General features: G+C 41.6%; 1 protein-coding gene across 3 annotated transcripts in view; it reads left to right on the top strand.

The window, feature by feature from the left end:
* Positions 1 to 17,901, top strand: part of DUSP10 (dual specificity phosphatase 10) — a 40,987-nt gene that overhangs the window by 18,934 nt on the left and 4,152 nt on the right. For all 3 annotated transcript variants that reach the window (XM_032289306.1, XM_032289307.1, XM_032289308.1), the window contains exon 3: positions 17,249 to 17,620. In XM_032289306.1, the coding sequence (XP_032145197.1) occupies positions 17,249 to 17,620 (372 nt within the window). The remainder of the gene's footprint in view (positions 1 to 17,248; positions 17,621 to 17,901) is intronic.

Below are 17,901 nucleotides of genomic sequence, written 5' to 3'. Positions count from 1 at the left end.
AAGTGAGGGCAGTCTTGTTTGAGACTGTGGCCTTAACTTATGGAGTCTGCACTGACTCCGCTTAGCTTCAGAATTGTATTGCAGTATTACAAGAATAGACTGCTTTTATTTGGATGTATGTATTAGGAGAACAGCAGCTGAGAGAGCTAAGTGCTGCAGCTTAACTTGCTTATCTCTGTAACACCATTTCCTTGGTGACAATGGCCATTTGCATTCTAGACTTGGAAAATGACTCAGTCTTTGAGCAACTGCTTTTGACCACTAGGATCAGTCGGGAGGCAGGCAGGCCTCTGAGACCTTCATACTCAAAACCCTTCAGGCTGTAATGTCTGGGGCCTGTATTTCATCACTCAAATAGCATCCTGTTAGTGGTGGTGACATACATATGTGTTGGTCCCTCTTTGATGCCAGAGATTCTTAAATACTGGTTTTGGGATTAAAATCTTCATGTGAAGCTGACATAGGGTGATACTACGGTTGAGGAATATTTTTATTTTATTTTTATTTTGAGATGGACTCTCGCTCTGTCGCCCAGTCTACACTGCAGTGGCATGATCTTGGCTCACTGCAACCTCTGCCTCTGGGGTTCAAGAGATTCTCCTGCCTCAGCCTCCCAAGTAGCTGAGACTATAGGCGTGCACCACCATGCCCAGCTAATATTTGTATTTTTAGTAGAGATGAGGTTTTGCCATATTGGTCAGGCTGGTCTTGAACTACCGACCTCCTGATCTGCCCACGTCAGTCTTCCAAAGTGCTGGGATTATAGAAGTGGGCCACTGCGCCCAGTGGTATTTTGATTTTTTGTTGTGTTTTTAATAATGTGCCTTTTCTGGAATTACACTTCTGTGGTATGTCCTATCGCATCTCATAAACAAGGTATTTAGTTCAATTGTTGCTTTTTCTTCTGGGGCGTTTGTTTGGATTTTTAAGCCAAGATCCACGTGTTTTATTTATTTATTTTGGTTTGGTTTCTTCTTCCCTGCTTAAAATAGACACTGCCTCTTGTCTGTGGTCCTGGTAACCATTACTCTTCTGTTTCCTGCTCAGGCCTGGCCCATGTCCTGCAAGGCCCTCTTAGGTCACCAGATCCTAGAAAGTGACTCCTATGAGTACTTCTTGGGGCCACCCTAGAATGCAGATTTCTAAGAAAAGTCCAACATAAACTCTGCAGTTATTGGGAGAAAAGTTCACTTCACAAGTGAAAATCAGGAATAAAACAAGATTTTGGATGCATACAAGAGGTTTCTTATGAAAATAAATCAATATGACTTGGTTTCTTTCTAACATGGGCCAGGCCTGTCACTTTTCATCTGCCAAGACACCAGGCTTGCTCTTCAGAGGTCGGTGTTCAGCTTTAAGACTGGAAGTCTCAGTTCCAGTTTCGAAGAGGGGAAGAGCAGATTCATGAGAACTAACTGAAGAAGTGCAGAGCATCCGGCATTCAATTCTCACACAGTACCCTGAGCATCTCACCTTCCAGAAGACCAGAGGCTTCAAGGCCCTTTTTCTGCCTTTCAAGAGCATCATAGTATGATCTCTCTTTGAGAGATCTATGGCTATAACAGCATCCACCCCCACCCCCCCGCCTTTTTTTTTTTTTTTTTTAAGAAAAGAAAGTACTCCTGTGTTTGAAGAAATAGTTCTTATGATATGATTGTGTGGTTTCACGTGGCCTTAAGGTCAAGTAACTTTCCCAAAGGTGCACAGTTATTAAGAGGGATAAGAGGAACTCCAAATTACTGATTTCAGACCCAATGTTGTATCCCTTCAAACGGAGGCAGAAGAAACGGGCCACCCGAGGGTGGTGAAGATACTGTTGAAATCATTTGTTACTGCTTAGCACATCTAAGTGGGAGGGCCAGCAAGCTTTGAGAGGGCCCACCTAGATCTTGGGTTGTGTACACCCTATACTGAGCACTGTGCCCCCATCTCATATTTAGTGTTTAATAAACACATATTAAACTGAATTGAGGGCCCTCCTACTGCTCAGTGAAATCCCCCAGGGTGAGTTTCTCTCCTGAGCCTTCTTTTCTCCTTCATGGCCACTTTCCATCTGTCTCCACCATTCATCGCTCATATAGAATGTCCAAGGAGTAGGGGTGAGGAGAGGGGAGAAGGGATAAGAGGCCACCAAGCGTGATTTGCCTTGGATCTCAGCCCTCCCTGGAAAGTGCCTATTTGTCATGTTTAAGGGAGGCCAAGCACTGCTGTAGACTGCCTCTTCCTCATGAGGCTAGTCAGCCCTGGAATGCTGGGATTTCTAAACCCTTGAGCTGAATTCACTGGCCAGTCCTGCACCTGCCTGTGTGAGTTACAGCCAGGTACCATTGTTAAGCTCAATCTTCAGTGTATTCTGAAAACGTTTCTTCTGCCAGTCCTATCACTGAATTTTCCTAATGTTCCTTCATCCTTTAGATGAAGGAACATTCCCTCACTAGATTTATCTTTGGGGGCTATTTTTTTCAATTAAATCTCCCAAATCCATAGCATAATGCTGAACAGCACATAATAGATGCCTTACAATCAACTGGTCCTATCACATCTCATTCCAATGTTCATTGAATCTAAAAATATTTAATGAGCACTTACTATATACGATTCAGATGCTAAACAGTGAATACTTAGAATTTCTATTAATAACTACAATGTAGTAGCTGATTTATTTCTTGCAATAACTATTGTTTCCTGTTAGTACCATTATTATCTCCATTTCAGGGTACAAAGAGGTTAAACAATTTTGTCAAGATCATACTGGAAAGCTGTGGACACAGCCTGGCTCTAGTGCAGCAAACCATTGCACTCTATTTCCTCTAAGACAAAGAACATCTTGACTTTCTTGGGGTTCACATTTTAATAAGAACAATAAACATGGAAGAAATAAGTAATTTCAGACAGTTGTAAGTGTTCTGAAGACAATGAAACTCTAAAAAGTTCACGATATAAAAGAGATTTGGAAGGATAGCTATAAATTGAATGTCAGGGAAGACTTTTCTGATGACACATCTGGTCTGAGGTCTGAATCACTTACATTAATTTAAAATTTTAATAAAAAATTTATTAAAAATAAATTTTTCTCCTACTATACTTTCAGAACACCTCTGTGGATTTCCTTTCCCCTACACAAAGGACAGTTCTCCAGAAGACACCAACAGAATGTCCTACAACTTCATTTTGACTCAACCTAGAGTTAGCCTCAGACCCCACAGGTTGAGGGCTCAGTCCTACAAGATTACTCTACCTTCCCCACACTAGTTATACCTCAAGATTTCTGCAGCCCTCTCCCTGGGTCCCATGAATTTTCTAGGACAGTTTGCAGAACTCAGGGAAACAGGTTTACTCGTTTATTATAAAATATATTACAAAGACTATAGATGGACAGTCAGATGAAAGAGATGGATGGGGTTTATGGAGGTTTCATTACACAGGCGTGATTAATCACATCATTGGTCATTGATGATCAACTCAACCTTCAGTCCCTGTCTCATCCTTGGAGGTTAGGGGATGGGGCTGAATGTCTCAACTCTCTAATTGTGCTGTTTCCTTTCTTGTGACCAGCTCCCTTCCTGGAGCTATTTAGGGGTTCCCAGCACTAGTCATCTCATTGGCATTCAAAAAACACTCATAACTTCAGAGATTCCAGGGTTTTTAGAAGCTATGCTATAGGAGCCAGGGGCAGAGATCAAATATATACATTTTTAATTCACAGTATTACAATGAAGAACTACAGGAAGGGAGTTCCCAGAAGAGAGAACAGCAAATGCAGAGGCCTGGAAGTGGCAAGCAGACCGCCCAGGCCTTACACACCCTCTGGCAGCTGATCTTGTTCTTGCCATTGTTCATTCATATCTGGTTTATCAAGGCTATATTGAAGTTACAGAACGCCAGAGTTGAGAGAAACTTAAATATTACCCTAAGTCCTGATAGTATAGGGGTGGCAGAAGAGGTCATAGAGCTAGAACCCAGTATCTCTTCAGTGTGGAAGGAAGGGCTACCCTCTGAGTCCTTGCTGTCAGGGCATCTGTTACCCTGTGCAAAGTTAGACATGGCTTCAGGAGAAATGGTCAGAGAGTCTGATCATGCCAGATATGGGGTGCATCCCAGGTCAGTGCTCCATTCCACATGCCCTGGGTTGAACTGACCATTACTTAGTGGCTGGTCCTCCACTTAGCCTCAAGTCCATGTTGACAACATGTAATTCCAGCCCACCTCCTCAGAGACAAGCAGTGTTTTTAATGGTTTTATATTCCCCTAATCTCAGAAGATGGTCACCCAGACAGGTACATGCCAGCTTTTGACCCAGTGTAACTTTGTATATCTCTTAGTGCATGGAGACCTCACCTTGCTTCAGGTGGACCTGTCAAAGCTTAGCCCTCATGGGGTGAGATGTGGTCATTGGACATAGCTGAGTCCAGGTTAAAGGACGGCCCATGCCTTTTCTTTCTGGCAGTTGATTCTTTAATGCTCAGCCTTGCTCATTTTATTTGCCAAATATAGAATCCAGCTCAGTGACTTGAAGTTGTTGCTATGCCTTTCATGAAGTGAAAACATCAGTTTAGGAAAACAATTCAAGTTTTGATGCTGACATTTGATCCTTTCCCCTTAAGCCACAGCTCTTTGACCTCCAGATACTACTGAAATACAGTTATAAAAGCTATTTGTTCAACATGGGGGTTTCATTCAAAGCAAATTTAGATGCAGCATTTTTGGCTGGGCACTTCCATACATGATTTTGGCAATGGAACCCTATCCAGGCGTTACTTGTGTCACTTTGCCTTGCTTCCTGCTTTCCCCCACTCCTCCTGTCACGGATGTTTCTAGATGACCTTTTGTGAATATAATTTCCAATGGGAATGTTTCACAGTAGAAATATGCTCTCCCATGAGGCTTGCTCGTGACATTTCTGAAGATTTATTTAATTGGACTTTACTTAAATCCCATCGGGAAACATACTTTTGCTGTGAAGTTGTGATGTGTTTAATTTGGGGTCTAAGATAAATGTCGGTCCTCGGGGTGGATCATTGAGCAAGAGTTTTCCTTTTATACAGTGGGCTTGTTTAATGAATAGCTTTACTGGGCTTTCCTCTATTTGTTTGTTTAGCAATGCTTCATTATTTAAACTGCACTGAAAAGCAAGAATGTTTTCCCTCTCCTTAGAGAATTAAACAATAATGCAGAATATCTGGTTGAGCTCTTGGGAAAAATATGGCTTTGTGTTTTATAGCACTCTCCTCCTGTTAACATTCCTCTCTCTGCAGCCTCGCAGGATGATCTCATGGATTTTTTCCCCCTCCTTTAATCCATCTTGATGGATTAACCAGTATTAAGTTTGAGGCCAGTGAGCAAAAAAGGTGGAGCCCTAACATGGTATAGACTAGCCTTCCCAATACGCAGAATGCCTACAGCTAAAATATTCTTCAGCCTTAAAGGATGCCACATGAAGGTCCTGTGCTGGTGCTGATCTGAACGGGGGTATATCTAATAAGGAGGGAAGTGTCTTTGGTTGTGGAGTGGGCATCTGTGCATGCATGCAGATGGTTCATGGAACTAGGGTTCTGCAAGGCTTACTGGGCTTGCCTTTTATGGGCATGTTGGGATTTTTTAGCACGCACCCACACAACCCCCCCCAACCACTGCCCTGCCACCCCCATTCTAATCTTGGGCCATGTTTGGCCTGGCTTTAAGGTATGGTACCAAGTTGGGTTGGCTCTCAGGGGCTTGGTTCTCAGGCAGCCCACAAGTTTTGGTGTGGCTCTTCAAAAGTAAGTATTATGTGTTATATTTCTAAATGTAAGCTACACTGGGAATTACAAGTAGCACTATATTCATTTGGGCTGCTTTAACCAAGTGCCACAGACTGGATAGCTTAAACAACAGAAAGTTATTTTCTTTCCATTCTGGAGGCTTCAAGTTCAAGATGGGGGTGCCAGCATGCTTGGGATCTGGTGAAGGCTTTCTTCTTGGTTTGTAGACAGCTGTCTTCTTGCTGTGCCCTCACATGGCAGAGAAAGACAGACAGCAAGCTCTCTTCTTACAAAGGCACTACTCCCATCACCGAAGCCCTACCCTCATGACCTCACATTGGGAATTAGGTTTCAACATATTAATTTTTGTGTGTGTTTGAACTTTTGGGGGGAGGAATACAATCAGTCCATAGCAGCCACAAAGAATGCATTCAGTGAATGAAAGGATATGAATTTTGCCCAGAATTTGGAGTATATGTAAATTGCACCATCTAGTACGTCAATGCATTCTCTCTCTCTCTTTTTCCCTTTTCCCCTCCCCTCTCTTTTCTTTTCAAACACGTATTGATCACTGGTTGTGGACTTGAGAACACTCAGGAGCTTCCTATTGAACTCGGAATAAAACCTGCCTGCCTAAGAGTCCCTGTGAAGAGGGTCCTGCCTCCCTGCCTCCCTCTCCTCTCTTTGTCCTTCTTCCTGGCCCACCTCTTGCCCAGTCATCGTGCCTCCCACATTGGGCTCCCTTGAGTCCCTCAGAAGCCCCCTGAGTTCCCCGCCTTTGTTCCCTCTCCCCCTGTTCTCCTGGATTCTTTTGCCCCTTTCCCAAACCAGTTCATTCCCATGCCTCAGGGAGGCCTTCCATGAACCCCAGTCTAATTAGTCCCCTCTCATAGCACCCAGGAGCTGGAGAACGGCTTCCGTTATGACTTATCCTAATTTGTGACTGCCTTCTGGATTCTTGTTTATGATTGTCATCTGCCTCCCCTGATGCAGTGGAGGGAGGTAGGGAACAGGCCTCTATAGCATGTCACTCACCTCCTCAACTCCCAAAATGTTTGGGGAGGGTTTGAACTTAAATACAGGAGATTATAACAGTGAAAAATGTGTGAATGTGACTGGCACGTCTGTTAGGAAATCCCAGACTTGATCTGAGTGTTTATGGTGTGCCTTTCTCCCTGGGAACCAGTTGGTCTGTGCTAACATAGGTAAAGTTCAGACATGCACAGTTAGAGAAGAAACTGAACTTGCAAGTTTTCAGGAACATGGGGGCTGGAACTTGGCTGTCTTTCTGTCAGCCCCTGACCCCCCACCCCCAGACTGGATCTTGGTAGGCACCCTTTTTAGCCATTCATTTGATTGAAGCCCAAAACCCTTTCCTGGAAAGCAAAAATACTCTTATTTTCTTTAGTTGTCATTTTTGTTAGTGAGAATGGGGCTTAATAGAAGTGGATAAAGTCCTGATGAAAATGAGACTCCACAGGCTGGGAGGAGGGTGTGTGGATGGAGGGAGACAACTGGACCCACCAGAAACATCTGTCCGGACCCTTCCATTCTAGACTAGGCTTAAGGGAGAGCAGAAGGCATTTCCCTGACCCTCTGGCAGAGGGACTGACTTGAAGTCAACTATGCCCACACCCTGTCTTCAGGTGGTTCTTACTGAAAGCTTTGTGAGACAGAATGGGGAGTGTGAGCTGAAGATGGGATCCTCTGCACTAACAGGGCCTTACTGTGTGTTTGGCTGGCAGAGGTGAGTGCTCAATCACTCTTCCCAGCCCACCTTTGACTTCTTAAAAACAGGTCTAACAAATATTCTGTGGATTTGTTTGAAATGCAAGCATCAAAATGTATTCCAGGTAGAACGTCTCTCTTTCATATTTTCTTCCCATCTACTGCTGATGGATTTATGAGAGACAGAGAAGGTGGAGGGAGAGAGGAGTTGAAGAGGGGAGATGGCAGGGACAGGGAAGAAGAGGAAGAGGGGAGGGGAGGGAGGAAGGATCAGGGGAGAGGATCAGGAGGGAGAAGAAGAGGTGAGGGAGAGAGGAGAGGAGAAGAGGGGAAAGGGGATAAAGATAGAGATGGAACCCAAGGCCCTAGTGGGGAAGAAACCAGAGTCTTAGAGTCTCACTGACTTCTGCAAAACCTGAGGGGGTTCCTGGCTCTGGGAACTCTGAGATCTTAACAGTTCAAATCCTGTTCACATAAAAGTCATCTGCTCATTAAAATAACACAAAACTGTTTAATTGTTGTCTTTGTGGAAAATTACATGACTGTCATCAGCTGTTGCTTCTGGCAGTGCTTTCTGTTCTAATGTAAATAAATGAGGTAACAGATTTAAAGATACAGGCTGTATTTACATACTTGTGAGGTATCCTCTCAAAACAATCTGCCTGTGTTATTCAAATACACACAAATTAAACTTGTGGTAGCTCAAACATTGGTTATTCATTAAAGCCTTAAAGTCCAAAGGGTGGGAGCTGGGCAAGAGAAGAGAATCTCCCTTCAGGGGATAGGAACCAGAGGCTGACTTTCCCTTGTGGACTGAGCTACTCCAGCCGGCTGAAATCCAATTCCTAGCTCTTTTCTATATCAATTCTGTCCTGAGGCAACTTCTGAGCCAGGAGGATAGGGTGGTGGGAGCAGAGGAGAAATCTTTAAAGCTCTGACAAAAACTCTCCAGGGTCAGCATTTCTTGGAAGGCCTCCCATTAAACTTTATTTTCAATTTTTATAAATCACAATTCCTCAATCATTGAATGTTTCATACTCAGTTCACAATTTTGAGGTAAATATGTGGGCAATAATTTTTTAAATGCTTCCCATTGAGGGAATGGAAAAGGTTTTATCAAACAAGGAAGGAAACAGTATATTTGAAAATATAAGAAAAATGACAAGAGTCCCCTCCAATAAACAAGCTAATGATTGAAAAAAATTGTAGAAGTGTGTGGAACCAAAAAATCAAGAAGAAAACGCATTACTCATTATACAAAGATTGAGAAGAATCAAAAGTGACTGTTTTAGCTCTTAGTAAGTGTCATTGTCAAGTATTAGCTTATTTCTAGAATGCTGTATTTTTTAATATGCCATATTGTTGGCGTGGGAGGGATGGCACATGATCTGAGAGAAATAACCATTGAAGTGGCTACCTTGTCTAGGTTAAATACCCGGGCTTCGTTGTCTCACACCAAGAAAATTTAAGACATGGACACATGTGAGGAGTTTAGGAGCAGAGATTTAATAAGCAAAAGAAAGAAATAAAGGGAAAGGAAAACAGCTCCCTCTCTAGTGAGAGAGGGGGGACTTCCGAGAGGAAAAAGGCTGGCTGGTGGTGGATGTGCCAGATTTTATAGTCTGGCTTGAGGAGGCTGTGTCTGATTTACGTAGGGCTCATAGATTACATAGGGCTTACAGGTGTGACATTTACACACTCTGTAAATGTCTCTGGGGAGGCTGGTCACACCACCCTAATCTTATTATACAAATGAACTATCCCCTTGCCTGGCACCATCTTGTCTGCTTCTTACTGTCCACATGGCTGGCAGAGAAGGGAAGATGGAGCCGCCATTTTGAACATGTCTAGTCTCAGGTAGTTCTTTCCTGCTGGCATCCACCCGTGCCAAGCTCCCAGCTTGCTTGTCTATGTCTGCAGCTGGACTTTACAGGCTGCTCTTTGTTGGAAAATGATTTGGGGCTGCTTTTCATTAAAAGGAAAACTTTACAGAGGACTTGTATACCCTCACCATCTGCCTAAGTAATTTCTTCTTAACTCCTGTATCACTATGATACCAAAGTTATTATACAGAGACAACGCAAGCAATGTCTATTTCATGTAAGCGTCAGTATTCTACATTATTTTGTTTGTCCATACAATCCAAAGAAAAGACCACTATTAACTCAAAATTCAGGCAAATTCTGGTATCAGCTTTTCAGAATTTTTTTTTCTCTTAAAACATTACTAAATACTCACTACTTGGTTAGATGAACTAAGTAAAAATGAACAGCCTTTATTATAGGAAGATAGTTTGGGGAAGGCTATTCTGGAAGTGATTTCGACGTATCATTTGTTGCTAGGAAAACACCAGGAAGATCTTTTTATTTTATTGTTAAGTTTTTGTAAATTATTTCCAAAAAGAGATTGACCACCTATCTCAATACCTCTTTCCCCATAGCTCCTGTTGGTATCCAACATTTCAGCAGTCACCTGTCTTCATGTGACTTGGTGCTAATTCCTATGACAAAGGGATTTAAATAAGACTAGTTTCGCTCTCTAAGAACCTAAATTCCATTAAAGCTCTTAATTTGGATATACACAAAAAGGAAAGTACATTTTTTAAAAATATGTATTAATTGTGCAGTTATAGTCATAGGGTGAGGCTTCATGTATACATATAAGTTGTTGAAACTAAGTTTTTATAGAATGACTCAGAAAAACTGTGAACACCTCAACTTAGTGAGGAAATTGAGGTATGCAAAAGTTCTATGTGTGTTAACTTTTCTATGTCTATTTCTAAAATTTCTAGAAATACACATATTTCTAGAAAATTTACCAGAAATGTGTTTTTGGCTATTTGATATGCCTTAAAAATGTCTTTTTTTCCCAATGCTTCTAAAACTTGTAGACATAAAGGACTAAATATAAATGAGGTTTTCAAGGGAGACCACACCAACCACCAGCCCCAGCCCCCACTCTGCCTGCCACTTCCTCCAGCAGTGATGGAGTATAGACTAGGCTAACAGCACTGAGTACACCCTTAGCAGAGCAGAGCCACAGTGGGCTCTCCTCATGGCTCCTGCTTTGTCCTCCCACTCTGGTGATGCCCTTACATGGGGTTGCCTCTGCAGAATGGTCTCCTTTTCCCCACTGCTCTGTACCAGCATCAGAGGTTCATCCCTAGCAACACTAACATTGACCACTGTAGTCTCCAGTCATATTCTTGCATCTGACTACCTCTAGTGCTAGGTAGCTTTGCTGCTCCATTGACAATCATTCCAATAGCTGCAGGGTTGGAATGCCTTCTTAAAATACCAGGATGGCTGTTGTACACACAATCTCGTTGAATCATTACAACAGACCTAAGTAGTGGTATCCCATTTTATAGTTATGGAAAGATAGCCCAGAAGAGTTCAATAACTTTCAAAAAGTCACACACTCGGCATGTGGCAGATCCACTACTCTAAATCCAAGGCAAAGCTCTTTTTTTTTCTTTTTTTTTTTTTTTTGTTTGCTGCTTTATGTATTATCTACTGTCTTTTCTAGAGTTGGCTTTTAAGATATATCTATAGATAACTTGTATCTCCTTTACACAGGAAAAACCCATGAGTGGAGGGACTAAAATATTTGTAGATATATCTTCCTAAAAGACTTAATAATATAACAAGGCAAATCATATGGATGGCTATTCAGTGGGATTCAAGATCCCATGATATTATACGTATAGATGTGAGGTTTTATGTATATGTGTGTGCCTTTTAAGTTTGTGGTACCTCCTTGTTTGTGTCTTTTCACACATTAGGCATTTCACATGTAAGCCAGTCCACACTGGTTTGAGGGAAGCGGTCAAATGACGTGACCATGAGAAGACTTCTCTGACTCATAGTCAGCCTCTTAAATCTCTCTCTTCCCTGAGTAAGAGAAATACTTCTTTATCTCTTGTTTCATACCTTACACCTAGTGAGACAGCACTCCCATTCCACTCTCTCTGTCTCTGTTTGATATGGCCGCCCTTTACTTTTCTTGGGAAAGAAATACAAGTTCCCTGGGGATAAGATCATGAGACAATTTAACACTTCCTTATTATTTAACAGTAGGGTACTGTCAAGTTCACTTGAAAATCATTCCTACTGTAAAATATCCAGTTCCTACTGTAAAATACCCAATCACATCTATTGAGGATAAAGATAATTCCATAGAAAACAAGAAGTAGAAATAATCTTTGTGGATTGAGCTGGTACTCCTCACGTTTCTCCTGTTAAGATAGGTGATATTCTGCCCTGAAACTTATGAAGTCACTCCAACCCTGTCTTTGAAGATTTCAGCCTTAGAAGCCTGACATCAGCTCCAATTCATCCTGGCTTTGTTCTTCCACAAGATTCTTGTGTTTATAGAATCTTGAGTGGCTCTGATGTTCTACTGTTTCCATGGAGTATATCATAGCATTCTTCTGTTCTTGGTATACACAAAATAGTATCTATCTTACACCAGTGTTTCTCCCACTTAAAATAAAACATCTAACTCTCATGTCGCATTTTAACCATGTTGAGAGCTCTGTGAGATAGATATTATTATATACAGGTCACAGATATGTAAACTGAGATGCAGAGACATCAATAACTTGTTCAAGGTTACAAAGTAAGTGATAGGAATCAGGATTTTTCACTCAAGCAGTCTGGCTCCAGTCTGTGATCTTAACCACTGTCATCAGGGTACTGTTTTACTTTTAAAGACTAGTTACTCAGTAAATAAAAGTAGGCAACAGAGAGGGGTGATCAATATGTTTATAGCAAACGGTCTAGAGTCCAGTTTTAGCCTACACCCCTCCCCCTGGTCTTTGGACATTACTTCTATTTCCTGACGTTCAGTGAGCGTATTGCTTAAATTTCTGGAAACAGCTCACCTTCTAGCTTAGGGTAAGACAACAAAGTGCTGTACACCTTTAGAATACAAAAATCTCTTGCTTACAGATTTTGCATTTGGATATGGTTTCTTTAACTCACCACCACCCAGTGCATTGCTTCTGAATCACATTATAGAGGACTCTTCTGTTTCCAGGACTGCAGTAGCCAAAACAGCAACAGGAGCTGAAATGCAACTGTAAAGAGAGGTTTCCCACTAAAACTAGAAGGTCAGTTCAGTAGGACTGTCACTGAACTGACCTTCTGTTAGATGAAACTGGCGGGCGGTATTTCCACATATATTTCTTTAGGGGTCCTAGGTATTCTTTGTTGTTGCCATTTAGAATCCATGTACTGATCATACTCATTTTGGCAGAGAACCCACTGTTGAGATAAGTTTTGAAAATGTTTGCTGTCCCCCAAACCACCCCACCCCACCTCACCACCCCCCAACATTGTTGCTTATGCCTAGAAAATATTTGCGCTGATAACTGCAGGCTGTTGTGCACATAGGGAAGTTAGCCACCTTGGTAGAAATTAGAGGGAGGGAAGGAGGAGGAAAGAACAGTTTTATTTTCAAAATCCAATCCAGTGGAAAAACCAGAAATCCAAAGACATACAGTCCTCCTATTAGGAAAGCTAGGACCAACAAAGTGAAATCAGATATATTTGTTTAGGAAAAATAGGGAGCGGTTGCTTTCTTTATGTTAAAAGTATGTATGCAAACTTTAAAACTGCTCGGATACCTTCATTCCTAATTCTTTTTTGTTAAATAAAATTTTAAAAGTAAAAACTCAGGAACATTAGCTTACTTATGTAAAGTCTTTATATTAAGCAGATTTTTAAAATATATATCTTTAAAATGTTAGTTTCCCAAAGTGATGAAAAGAAAAAGCACTTATAATGTGCTGGATATTGTTTTAAAGTACTTTACATTTATTAAACATTTTAATCATTACAACAGTGCTGTGAGGTAGGTACTATTACTATCCCTGTTTTATATACAGGGAAACTGAGGAACAGTCAGGTGAGAAACCTGCCCAGGGTCTCATAGCTAGTGTTTGGCTGTGCTGGGGATTCAGACCCAAGAAGTCCAGCCTCAATACCCCTGCTCTGAATTCCTGCACTGCACCTAGGGCTCTCATGGACTGCATGTGTGCATAGATCAGTTGGAGTTTAGGACAAAGGTGATGATACTAGGGGTAATAAGACATTATATATCGAACACCTGATTGTGTATCAAAACCTTTACATGGGCTTCCTGAACTATGACCCTGTTGGGTAGATTTACATCCACTTAATAGATTGGTAAACTGAGGCTTAATGAGAGAACCTAACTTGCACCGGGTCTCACAGCTGCTAGGAGGCAGAATCATAACTGCAGCTCGGTGTGTTTGCCTCTAACCTTTGCTCTTCACCTCCATACTACACTGCTCTTGCTTTGTTTGTTAATTCTCATATTCTAATATTCTTATATAGTAATAACAAGTGTAAAATCATCAAGGTTTCTCATTAAGTGATCAGTCACTTTGGCCTCTGGTGGTATTTGATGGGGTAGGGTCAGGGGAAAGTAACTGGAAAAGAAAAACCAGATTCGCCTTACTCTTCCCCCCCGCCCCCCCAGCTTTCAATTTCAACCCTTCCCCAAGAGAAGAAAACAGTCCTTCCTGCAGACTTCTCTAGAAAAAGCCACCCCTGCGAGCTTCCACTGGTTTGCTTTGCTTTAAGCACCATCCACAGAAAGAGTTTTTAACTGCCATACACTGTGCATAAGCCTTATGGAAAACTGATGCCCAAGTTGATTAGCAGACTGGCAGTTGAACAGGAGACTGTTTCTTCAGACCCCGCAAAGAGAATTTCCTTGTTCATCTTACATGTTTAAATTGTAGTATCTCCTTTTCTATCTACGCCTCCCGCCTCCAAATATTACACAAACAAATATTACATGGCTTAAACATACAATACACACATACTTTTGCACATAACCACATTCTGTGATTTGGAGCATTCTGTGTGTCTGTCTCAAATTCCCTCCTCCCCCTGCTCCCCCATGGGTTTTTCCCCCCATTAGGCAAATGGAAGGCCCATGCCACCTGTTAGCATTACATCATTGGCTCCCCAGAACACAGTTGCACCAAAGGCCTTAAACAAAGTAGTTCTTCTTGTATTGTTTGCACTCAAAGAGCTGATATCATGCCAACTGATGTCATTGTATGTCTTTGTGTAACTGCTATGGCAACTGGGCAGGTGGGGAGCCTCCAGCTGATGTCATTGAGAAAGGAGGTGTAGAGGCAGAATTTTAAAAAGCTGGATGCTGCTTTTTTCTGTGTGTGGGGTTTTCTAGCATGCAGTTTTGTTTTTTTGTTTTTTTGTTTTTTTTTTTCTTAACTAGCTGCTTTTAAGACAAATTATAGCTGAGTACCCTAAATAAGAACAGAGAGGTTTCCCCCACTTTTAGAAACTTCTTTTGAATTTGTTTTATTGTTCTTTCCTCTCATCTTATATGGGAAAATGTAACAACTGCCTTTTTTGAAGAAAAAAGTGAATTAGGTTCCCATCACAGAATCTGTGTGGAATTTGGATTTTTGTGGAGGCAAAGCTGAGCAGATTTTAAAATGACTCTTCAGAATCCCTTGTGTGGAGGCTGTGACGAAAACGGGTAGTTTTTATCTTATTTACTTTTTAAGTCTTCACTGGTGAAGTGTTTCTATTTTCCATGTTTCTTTTCTTTCTACTTCAAAATTATCTCTTACAGTTTAAACTTTATTATCGTAATTGCCTAGCAGAATAAACTATCATGTAAGGGCAGAGGCTAATTCTAGAAATCAATTAAAATTAGTATAGAGCTCTTGTTTTTCTTTTCAAAAAGCTGAGGAGGTTTTGAGTTTTTACTTTCGATGAGTAAAGTGAACATACTATTGCCCTTTGAGTTTTCTTTGGATCATAACCATACCTTAAGGAGAATGTGATTTCTCTTTTATACAACCAGCTCTGGGTCCATTGGCTCTGAACAGTCATGAGACTCAGTCTAGGTTATGGTCTGGAGTTTCCCACTGTGGTTTGCCAAAGATGAGACTTGAAATGGAGAAGAACATACGCTAGGCTCAGAAGCTAGTGGACAGATAGGCTTCCTGTCCTTATTGCCACATAACCATCTCCGGCTCATGCTTTGGGTTTTCTGCCTTATCTCCTGGAGCGATCAAGACAGCCACAAACCATCTGTCTTTGAGAGTACATGTTGTGTTCTGGTGGCTTTCAGCTGATAGGAGTTTTCCAACTTCCCCCTCTTTTCAAAGGGAAAGCCAGAGTGTGTCTAGTTCTTCTGTTTGATTAGAATTAAAGCTCAGTTGGCACTAATTATGTCAATCAGATTTTATAGCACTTACATGTATATTATATAAGTTGAGCTTTGGGTTTATCTGTGCATGCTATTGTGTGTAAAAACATTAGCAGAAAATTTAAACAATAAACTGTGATCCATAAATTCCCTACCCTAACTTAAACAAGTATTCTTTTTTTTTTTTTTTTTTTTTTTGTACAGTCCTTCAGCTTTTGGTGAAGGTTTTTTACTTAGCTTTTTAAACATTTAATATTAAACCAAAATATTTATTTTCACATCCTTTTGGCAACTACTCTTTTAATGGCTACATAATATTCCATGAAATGAATGCATTAATTTTTCCTTTGTTTTCTTCTTCTTTTAATTTACTTTTGTTTTTTACTTGGCCTTTGCTTTTTATAAAACAGATAATATTGTAGTGAACATCTCCACAATCTAGCTAACTATCTTTGGTTAGATTATTTCCCTAAGATCCATTCCCAAAAGTGAGATCGTACTTGTTCAGGGGAAGGTTTGCATTTTTAAAATGGAGGAACAAGCACAGTTTATAAGCTATTTATGCTAGACCCATAACTCTTGGGAGGCAGGGCGGAGCTGTAAGCTCAAAAGTATGCATTCGCAGACCCGTGAGAGGTTTCTTGATGGGTTTATGTGCTCACAAGCCTTGGAAAGTCGAGTAATAAGGAACCACGCTGCTCTCACATTCTGTTCTACTGAAATTCAGGGTTGACAAATGTCAGGGACCTACATGGAGAATATCAAAAAAGATTCAAAGAGCCATCACCCCATCCTGGCTTATCTTTTCCAAGTACTTCTCTGCTGCTTTCACCTGTAAGCAATCATATAAATAATATAAATTAAAATAATGAATACCTGCTGAGCTCTACTGTGTGCCAGGAAATTTGTGAAATATTTTAACACGTATTCATTTATCTCAGGCTCACAATCACACTCAAAGGGAGACGCCATTACCCTCAGTTTACAGATGGTGGAACTGAAGCACAGGGATAAATACACTTGTTTAAGTCATAGTGTCAGGAAATGATGGTACCCAGATTATAATCAAGGTAACCTGTCTCTTCCAATGTTCCTGCTTGTAACCACTTTGCTGTATTGGGAACAAACATGGGCCTCTGGGTAAGGTGAGCTATGAAGGGTACAAGACATGCTCCTATGGTGCTGAGAATCCACCTAGGGAGGTCATCTGTACCTTTCTTGGCTCCCAAAGTGCAAGGTTCTATGTAGGCCACTGAGCATATGGCTCTTTGAGGCAGGTCACATTTGCAGCTGAGGAAATTGCCTGATACTGCGTGGAACTCTAAGGGAACATGCCCTCATTTGTAGAAAGAGCACATTTCCAAAGTGTTCTATGCAGTGATATTCCCCGAAGCGTGTCTTGGGTCTCTAAATGGACTTTTATTTTTTGTTTTGGTGTTATATATATGTGTGTATTTAAAATAGCATGAGCTACAAGCAAACTCACTCTAATGGGGAGATGGCATTTTCTGCCACCTTTGAAATCTCAGTCCGTCTCACCTTCTGTGTTTGTGTTCCAGGTGGACTCAGTAGTTTTAAGCAGAACCATGAAAACCTCTGTGACAACTCCCTCCAGCTCCAAGAGTGCCGGGAGGTGGGGGGCGGCGCATCTGCGGCTTCGAGCTTGCTACCTCAGCCCATCCCCACCACCCCTGACATCGAGAACGCTGAGCTCACCCCCATCTTGCCCTTCCTGTTCCTTGGCAATGAGCAGGATGCTCAGGACCTGGACACCATGCAGCGGCTGAACATCGGCTACGTCATCAACGTCACCACTCATCTTCCCCTCTACCACTATGAGAAAGGCCTGTTCAACTACAAGCGGCTGCCAGCCACCGACAGCAACAAGCAGAACCTGCGGCAGTACTTTGAAGAGGCTTTTGAGTTCATTGGTAACTATCTCCCACAGGGAATTTTTATCCTCTGCCTTCCTTTCCCCTCCGGCTCTTGCTCTGATATCAAGTTCAAGGTTTATTCCTGTGTTACAAAAAAACAAACAAACAAACAAAAACTGCCCTGGAGTTTCTGGGGGCTCTGCTACCTGAAACCACCTAAGCGTTCTCCTAAGTCATAGCCCGTCGGGTGTATCCAAGCCATTAGGATGAGTATAAAAGAACAGTAATTGAATTTGTTGGGATCCGTTCAACTAGAAATCCTCATCCCTTGGGTTCTC

This window comes from Sapajus apella, unplaced genomic scaffold (assembly GCF_009761245.1).
Source record: "Sapajus apella isolate SASKATOON/1434 unplaced genomic scaffold, GSC_monkey_1.0 scaffold22, whole genome shotgun sequence".
Classification (NCBI taxonomy): domain Eukaryota; kingdom Metazoa; phylum Chordata; class Mammalia; order Primates; family Cebidae; genus Sapajus; species Sapajus apella.
Note: the sequence above shows the minus strand (reverse complement) of the source record. Positions and strands in the feature narration are given on the sequence as shown.